General features: G+C 38.0%; 1 protein-coding gene across 1 annotated transcript in view; it reads right to left on the bottom strand.

Annotated features, from left to right (window-relative positions):
• Positions 1-9,475, bottom strand: part of LOC107741884 (neural-cadherin) — a 307,523-nt gene that overhangs the window by 14,534 nt on the left and 283,514 nt on the right. The window contains exons 28-30 of the mRNA XM_016554680.1: positions 9,282-9,448; positions 2,935-3,199; positions 665-845 (exon numbers count right to left, since the gene is read on the bottom strand). Coding sequence (XP_016410166.1) covers positions 665-845; positions 2,935-3,199; positions 9,282-9,448 — 613 coding nt within the window. The remainder of the gene's footprint in view (positions 1-664; positions 846-2,934; positions 3,200-9,281; positions 9,449-9,475) is intronic.

The raw sequence follows: 9,475 nt of genomic DNA, 5'->3' as shown, positions 1-9,475 counted from the left end.
CCGAATGGTTTGTGTAAGTACAAATGTGTAACAGGACATATATAAACTACATTTTGTAACAACAATATGTATAAGAGTAATTGGGACAATTTGATCCAGGGGGTGGAAATGGGTAGGTTTAGGGCTGGAAATGGGATCCAGTGGGTGGAGATGGGTAGGTTTAGGGATATGTAAAGTGGGAGGAGTTGGATCTCGAGTTGGTGCACCACTGTAATACCAGTGCACTTACATGGTAACTCACAGCAGCTGCACAGCTCTCACAGTCAGAGAGGACAGTGGATAGGTCCGGGGGGAAGAGCAGCCCACAGATATCATACCTGCCTTTGAGGCGTATTGACACACACCCCAGAGCCAAAGTGCACAAGGCTTGGCTAAGTGGAAAACCCTACTGCGTGTGTGTCTTACATTGAGCAGATTAGATCAGATTTGTATTAAAACTAACCTATTTAACTTGTTTCTTTTTTGAACAGAATGAAGATGTGTACAATTTTCTCACTTCATTTAAATATTTCATTTAAATAAATAAATTCAATTATTATTTAACTATATAAAATATCTTATTCTGGACAGTTCTAAATTAAAAAAAACCATGCATTTTGTATGATCCCTATTATTTAAGCAAAATAATGACCACCTTTGACCATAACCGTGTGTATTTGTGTACCTGCATTCATGGATTCTCCACAAGTCCACGCAGGTAAAGGGGGGGCTACATTGGTTTTTCCGGCAGGAGTCAGAGGAACAACCCAGAGAGACACCTTGAGAACTGACCACCGACACCCCCTCTCTGGCCTGACCGTCCAGAGGAATAAACCGCCCGTTGAGTCTCAAGTCCCGTATACAGCCTGTGACAATGAGAAAAACAAAACCAAAGCCAACATGTTTCATGTTTCAGTACAAATATAGCGTAAAGTGTGAGTCCTCCTCTTATACCTACATTACACTTGCTTCTTCACATGCACACATAGATAAACTGAGCTCAACATGATCTACTCATATTCGGAGCTTTTAAGAAAAAGTGCTTTTAGAGTCCATTTAATAAACACACAAAGTGTGTGCCTGAGGCTAACCAGCGTGTCTGTGCGCAGAGGACTATTCCACCTCCTGTTCTCTTTAATGTCACGTCATTGTCTCCCTTCCCTCCCGCTGTCTGTTTTTATGCTAGCTGTACTTCCTCTCTACACTGAAGGTGCATTTGAGGCTATTATGAATTAATTGTTCCTATTAATTTTTCATTATTGCCAATAAAATAGTGTGTAATCATGACAGATAGAGGAACTGCGGCATGAATTAGCTGATAAAGCTGTACATATTCGTCTGCTTGACGTACACGTGTGCTGGCTAAGTTCTTTCTCCGACTGAAGTTAAATTGGATTAGCGGTAAACTTCTCAGTGCTCTGATATAACTCAGTGATTGGATTTTTCAGGCCATGGGACAGAGCATTTTTGTTAGCTCAAAATGTCATGCTACAGTGTTTATTGGAGTTGTCCACAGCTCTCCATGCACACTTTGACATATTGACTCCATTTCATTTATTGTAACCAATTCATCTATTGCGACCAGCTCTGGACAGACCGCACAGACTGATAATCAACTCTGAGACGCTAAGCATTGGGAATTGCTTATCAGGGAGCTATACTTGGTGCTGCTTTGAAAGAACAATTTATAATGTTGTATGTTTTTCACACTATGATGCTTATTAACCAATTAATTAATTTTTTTATTTTTTTATGTAGACACAGGATATATCTTGCATTGTACATGTGTAATACATTTAAAAAAAAATGTGCAATAAAAAAAAAAATGACATTAAAGACATGAATAATGTTAGTAAATATTTTAAATAATTTCAAATGATTCTCCTTTCTATTTTCAATTTCATATTTACATTTCAATGTTTCTGTTCACTGAAAAATGAAAACACCTCCACACAATTACCGAGTGGCATAACCATTTTCAACTACATATGACAGCTATGAGAAGAAGAAGAAGAAGAAGAAGAAGAAGAAGAAGAAATAATGTTTTTTTTCAGCAATCAGCATGAATTCTGAAGGTTGAGTAATGAAGGTTTACCATGACAGGAAAAATACATTTTAAAATATATTCAAGTAGAAAGCTGTTCTTTCAAATGGTAGAGTTATGGGTTTTACTTTATTTTTGATCAAATAAATGCATCCTTGCTGAACAGAAGAGATTTCTTTCAAAAAAAAAAAATATCTATTGCGACCAGCTCTGGACAGACCGCACAGACTGATAATCAACTCTGAGACGCTAAGCATTGGGAATTGCTTATCAGGGAGCTATACTTGGTGCTGCTTTGAAAGAACAATTTATAATGTTGTATGTTTTTCACACTATGATGCTTATTAACCAATTAATTAATTTTTTTATTTTTTTATGTAGACACAGGATAACAAGATAAAACAGAAATTAGAAAATTCATTTAGAACTAGAATAGCATTTCTTAACCATTTTTGCCAGCACTCATACTGCAATATGATGCCTTTTTAATTTATCATTAGCGGTAACGTAAAAAGGTTATCGTTATAACCATTCACTTTTAAATGAAAAACAATTGATAAAGCAGGTGAAAAACAGTCTCAACAAGCAGTTTCTTGTTCCTTTAATGAGACACCTGAGCTTGTTTGTCCTTTGCAAGTTATGACAGGTCTGGAGGTAATTTAGCATCTGTTGTATTGTTTTAAAGAAAACAAGAAAAAGAGATTATTTGTGATACATCATTTCAATTTTCTGACAGCCCTGGTGTTTTTACTGTGTATTACCTATCATTTCTCTTTTGAATGGTAGTGTATATTACAGTATATACTGTAGTTACATGGATTGGGAATACGATTCTCAGATGATATCTATGTCACTGGCTGGTAGGCATCATGCTCTACCAACTGAGCTTCAGGAGCATACCTGCACCTTACCTTGGAAGCTCTTGTTGTGTCCTGAGGGGAATGAGTTGCCCAGCATCACCACAGCAGGATCAATAACAATCTCCCGACTGCGACCTGGCGATCCCGTGACCTCTCGCTGTCCTCCCCCGCCGTCCAGGCGCAGGGTCATCTCATTGTCATGCCGATCTAAGTGAATGTCATGCCACTCTCCGTTGTCTAAACGATAAGAGGGCATTGTCAAGTTGAAGTCCCCATCACCGAGGTTGTAGAAGACACTTAACAGACCCTGATAGATCTGAGAAAGTGGGACAAAAAAGAGAGAGAGAATGCGGTCAGAATAAATTAATTTACGGTTTTGTACATTTTCTGAGGAATCTGGAGAATATATAGTGGCACAGACAAAGAACAGTTGTGAAATTATGGAAATGGTGGTAGAGAGAGAGGTTCAGTATGGGATAAAGTAGACCCATTGGGGACTTAAGACATCAGACTGGGGCAGGATCTGATAAAACAACTGAGCACTGACAGAATAAAACATGTTGGGCCTTTAATTGGAGACAGTGGGAGCAGGGAATTCAATATGGTGTCAGTGAGGTTTGCCACTATATTCTTGTGTTGCTTCTCCGACTTTCTAGTGGTCAGCTGTGAGACTTTCTTTTACTCTCTCTTTCCCTTTGCGAGCTCTTCTTAAACCGATTGTTTCTTATAAATCAAATTTTTCGAAGGCAAGCTTTATTATTTACGAGGGTGTGTAAGATAAAAAGTGTGTAATATCAAAGTACAGTATAAAACTCTGCAGTTTTATGCTTTGAATCATCCAATATCCAACAAGGCCTCCACTATAAAGTTGTTGCCTTATTTTTAAGTCTAATAACAATAATTGAACTGGTGTTTTACTTTACATGCACATGGTTATTAGCCATAGCTCCATATCTGGTGGAAAAAAGGTTGAAAATGCCATGTTTGACAATGAGGTTTGTATTTGTTTGTGAGACAAAGAGCAGCTGGCCAATCTCCTGAAGAAAGCCCCATCCTTCATTTTAATTTCAGAGTCTTTCTGCATGTGTCCCAGAGAGCATAATTTTCCAGCCTCCATTTTGGATCCTGGCTTTGTGGCGTTGTAAAAAGCAAGACTAATCAATGATGCAACAGGCAGTGAGACTCTCTCACATTTCAACAACAACAGTTTACACAAATAAACACAGTTGGACTCTGTGAACCTTTGCACCTTCTTCCTCTCCCATAGCCCACTCAATTTCACCTGCAGAACAGTTTAAGAGAATAATCTCAAACCAGACTGTTTGACTATTTCAAGGCTTTGCTACGCTGGGTAGGTATTTAAACCTGAAGGCGTACTAATTAACAAGAACATTAACTTTAATCTCTCCATGGAAAAAGACAGTGGTTCTCAAAATGCACAGAGCAGTGGTACCCCAGGACTGGAATTGAGAACCACTGTCCTAAGATTTACAGCATAAATGACAGTACAGATGTTCATTCTCATCGCTTGTTGGTGTGAAAGGTGTCTGCATGCTGCTCATCCCCACCCAATGATCCAGAAACCAATGTCATCCACTGGAGCAGCAGGTGAAGCCATCTGCCCAGTTGCATGTTTAAGAATTAAAAGGCATTTAATTATGGATAATTGGATATTAAGTTCATAAAGTATATGCCTGGGTTCTCTTACCACCTTTTAATATTTTGTTGTGTAAACAAATATTATGAGGCATCGTCGATCAATGTCATGACAAAATCTTGGCAATCATTAAAGAGATAGTTCACCCAAAAATGATAATTCTGTCATTAATTACTCACCCTCATATTGTTCCAAACCCGTAGGACCTCTGTTCATCTTCAGAACACAAATTAAAGATATTTTGATGAAATCCGAGAGCTTTTTGACCCTTCATAGACAGCAACGGAACAACCATGTTCAAGGTCCAGAAACGTAGTAAGGACATTGTTAAAATAGTCCAAGTGACATCAATGGTTCAACCTTAATTTTATGAAGGTACGAGAATACTTTTTGTTGAGAGTACTAGAGTACCACGATACATGCATGTGATGCTGCTGATGCAGAAGCCCGCATTCTGACGTAGAACACACTTGCGCTGTGCCTTGTTTACAAGCTGAGGAATACACATGCATGCATCGTGGTACTATCGTGAATGGCGGCGGAGACTTATAATAATTTTTGAGTAAAGTGATTCTTTTTGTTTTCTTTGCGCACAAAAAAGTATTTTCTTAGCTTCATAAAATTAAGGTTGAACCACTGATGTCACATGGACTATTTTAACAATGTCCTTACTATGTTTCTGGACCTTGAATGTGGCAGTTCCCTTGCTGTCTATGGAGGGTCAGTAAGCTCTCGGATTTCATCAAAAATATCTTGATTTGCGTTCTGAAGATGAACAAAAGTCTTACGGGTTTGGAACAACATGAGGGTGAGTAATTAATGACAGAATTATAATTTTTGAGTGAACTATCCATTTAAATGAATCCTTCTTGGTGATATGCTATAAAGAGATGAGACATCAGGTGTTGAAGCAGGACTGAAGTGTCTTCTCTGAGGAGGAAAGGCAGACAGTGGCTCCAAAAAAATGTGGATGAGAAAATAATGAGCAGTATGAAAATACAATGAATATTGCATAATATGAGCTCAATTAGAGTAAAAAAGTAGTTTAAACCCAACACACAGTGAGGGGACTTTGCTGCCTCATTCCATAAGCCCACCAAAAAATATATATTTGGTAGCCTCATCTTAAATGTATTATAACTAGACCCGGAAAAATCATGTAAATTAATAAAGTTTTAAAACTCTAATGGCATTTTGTACAATGAATATATATTTTTATCTGTTCTGTTTATGTCAAGATCTAAAATATTTCATCAGGTGGACTTCCGGTTTGGCGATGTGAGAGAGCAGCAGAGATGAGGACCTCGCAACCACACTCATTTTAAACACATTAAAGTGTCTTCTAAGAACTACACTTCACACAGTTCAGAAAGTGAAATGAGCAACTCTAAACAGAAGAAAAGTACCACATCAGCAACACGGCCAGGTACTACCCTAGCGGATAAATTAGCAGCTATGGTGGCTAGCGATACCGATAGCATAAGGATACACCTGAAAAAGACAACACGGATAATTTGTCGACGAGTCAGCTAGTCTCCGAACTGGCAAAACAGTGGGCCAGTTTAAAAGAGGACATGGCACCTCAAGCCGGTAAAAGGCTCCCTTGACACGTTACTTGAGACAATCAGCTTGTTTCAGCACCGACTCGAATCTACTGAAGTATTGGTCGGCGAAAACTTCGAAAGGCTGGTCGCCGCGGAAGCGACAATTGAATTCTTGAAGGCAGAGAACTGATCTCGTCTTGACCAAATTGACGATCTTGAGAATAGATCCAGAAGGGCTAACCTGCGTATTATTAATATTCCGGAAGGCAGTGAGGATGGAAAAGACCCCATCGGATTTATATCTGGGCTGCTTAAAGATACCATGGAGAGCTACTGAATTTGAGCGAGCGCATCGCGCGCTTCACCCCAAACCTGGAGTAGGGCAATCTCCAAGACCAGGACAAATGCATTGTCTGCTTCCACCGATTTCAGGAAAAGGAAAAGGCACTTCACTGGGCCAGGCGGCATGATATTAAATAAGTTTCAGAAAGTAGTGCAGCTGCTTTGTTTATAGGGTTACCGGGGTAACGGCTGCATTTCTGCTGTTCCATCAGCGCCATCTGCTGTCGGAGAGTGAATGTGCATTTTCATTTAGCACTTTTCAACGTGTTGGGCTCATGCCTCTTTGACGCAGCATACAGTGGTTTTGTGCATTTTAGCCAGTTGATGGGAAAAGTATTATTTAATTGCATTCAAAAATGTAAATAATTAGTAATAAATAATTATTCACAGTATTTTGAAGGGCCCACGATAACAATATCGTGCATGTTCATTATCGTGATATATCTTATTACCAAATACCGGCACAAGTAAGCACTAATGATTTAACATTTGGCTTTGTATACCACAATTGACCAAGTTTAAATCCATTCTGTATATGTTAAAAGCAGCATCCATTTGGGCTCCTAACCATCTGGGCCATGGCTAAAATTATGAGATGAAAACAACTCAATACATCTCTCAGTAAACTAGTTCTGAGTCAGAATCCCTAGAATTCAAAGAGAAACGCACACTATATTGATATTCTGCTGCCACTAATGGAGTTGTGGCTAAGTGTCTTGAAAAGAAATTAGATGATCAAACTATTATTTCCTCCTCATCCGCTGATGACAAGAACACCTTGCTAGAAATGTCTCTGAGAGATGATGCGTCATAATCAGACACAACAGGCAATGCTAAATGGGTATTGGCACATCACATCAATTAGCATTATTGCTAAGGTAATTGAGAGGAGCACAGCAGGAGATTAAGTTTTAATCTTTCGCACATAGCACAAAGGCAGCATCAGTTCCTGCACCGCTGCGAAGCCTCGCAAGAATCATAATATAAGCAGGTAATGAAATCTGTAGCCTGTCACTTTAGGGGATATAAAATGTCTTCTAGTCTGTCTCACAGACACGTCTAATTCATGCCACAGATAAATCACCCACGATTTACATGGGAGAGAAAGAGAGAAGGAGAGGAGAGAGAGGGAGAGAAACAAAGCAGCAATCAGCAATCCGACTGCATCATCTTAAAGCAGGTGTTGAGAGAAGAAAAAAAATGAGACAGCCTTGGAGTGAGAGGATAGATGGCATGCATTCTGCAAGTGTATCAGCCGAATCGGGAGACACATACTAATGCCTTTATGATTAAACACAAACTCGTTGCTCCATTCAAATTCTCACATTGCACCGCTGTTGCAACAACGTACGTGGGGTCTGGCAGATGGGCTGCTATTACAGAGCACATCAAGAACAAATAATCTTTATATGCTGGCGGTAGACATTGCTCATTCGTTGTAAGGACATTTCATGGGCACAAATTTGTAGGGAAACAGAGAAGACATTAAAAAAAATTATTTAAAAAAATCACTTGGCAGGGTGTTGGCAAGGTGCTCAATATTTCTGGTATTATATATAAGTTAAAGTTCATGTATAAATATGTGAACCTGGACCACAAAACCAGTCATAAAAGTCAATTTTCTGAAAGCCGAATAAATAAGCTTTCCATTGATGTATGGTTTGTTCGGACAGGACAATATTTGGCCGAGATACAATTATTTGAAATCTGGAATCTGAGGGTACATAATAATAATAATATATATATATATATATATATATATATATATATTTCTTGAGCACCAAATCTGCACATTAGAAAAATTTCTGAAGGATCATGCAACAACGTACGTGGGGTCTGGCAGATGGGCTGCTATTACAGAGCACATCAAGAACAAATAATCTTTATATGCTGGCGGTAGACATTGCTCATTCGTTGTAAGGACATTTCATGGGCACAAATTTGTAGGGAAACAGAGAAGACATTAAAAAAAATTATTTAAAAAAATCACTTGGCAGGGTGTTGGCAAGGTGCTCAATATTTCTGGTATTATATATAAGTTAAAGTTCATGTATAAATATGTGAACCTGGACCACAAAACCAGTCATAAAAGTCAATTTTCTGAAAGCCGAATAAATAAGCTTTCCATTGATGTATGGTTTGTTCGGACAGGACAATATTTGGCCGAGATACAATTATTTGAAATCTGGAATCTGAGGGTACAAAAAAAAAATCAAAATACTTTGGCATAAAAGAAAAATCGATAATTTTAACCCATACAATGTTTTTTTGGCTATTGCTACAAATATACCCCAGTGACTTAAGACTGGTTTTGTGGTCCAGGGTCACATATAATATTGTTCAAAGTTAATTTATGTTCTTTCATAATAAATGAATGTTAATTTATACAACTTGAAATGTGAAAAAAATGTATTGCGTTCAAAAGTTTGAGCTGTCTATCATCAAAAGAAAAAAAAAAGAAATAAATTGGCAGGTCTTTTGCTATACTAAAATAGAAAACAATTTAAATTGTATACATACATTTGTATTATATGTATTTTTGATCAAATAAATGCAGCCTGGTTGAGCATGAGACTTCTTTCAAAATCATAATTAAAAACAAACAAACAAAACAGTACAATAAGGTTGCAAATTGGTCACATCTATACACATTACCGTTAAAAGGTTTGGGGATTGGTAAGGTTTTTGTATTTATTTATATATATATATATATATATAGAAAATAATTATTTTCAAAAAGAACATGATAATAATAAATCTTTATCAGAAAGAAAACTTTGATAATGCATTTGCTATATTCAAGGGAAATGAAAAGCATGAGAGAGAAAAAGAGAGATGCTTTCAAGAGCACTAACCTCCAGTTTGAGATATTCATTCTGTTCTTTGGACAGCAGGCTGAGGATAGAGCTGCTGTGTTTGCGTGTCCGGACCAGGACCTGAACCTGCGTGTGTCTGGCTGGGAGAGTGAAGGCCAGCTGAAAGTGTATGTGACTCCGTCCATCAAAAGAATACTCAGGGACCTCTGTAAAACACACAAATGTGTTCTTCA

Source organism: Sinocyclocheilus rhinocerous, unplaced genomic scaffold, assembly GCF_001515625.1.
Source record: "Sinocyclocheilus rhinocerous isolate Xijiao unplaced genomic scaffold, SAMN03320098_v1.1 scaffold436, whole genome shotgun sequence".
NCBI classification, from domain to species: Eukaryota; Metazoa; Chordata; class Actinopteri; order Cypriniformes; family Cyprinidae; genus Sinocyclocheilus; species Sinocyclocheilus rhinocerous.
Note: the sequence above shows the minus strand (reverse complement) of the source record. Positions and strands in the feature narration are given on the sequence as shown.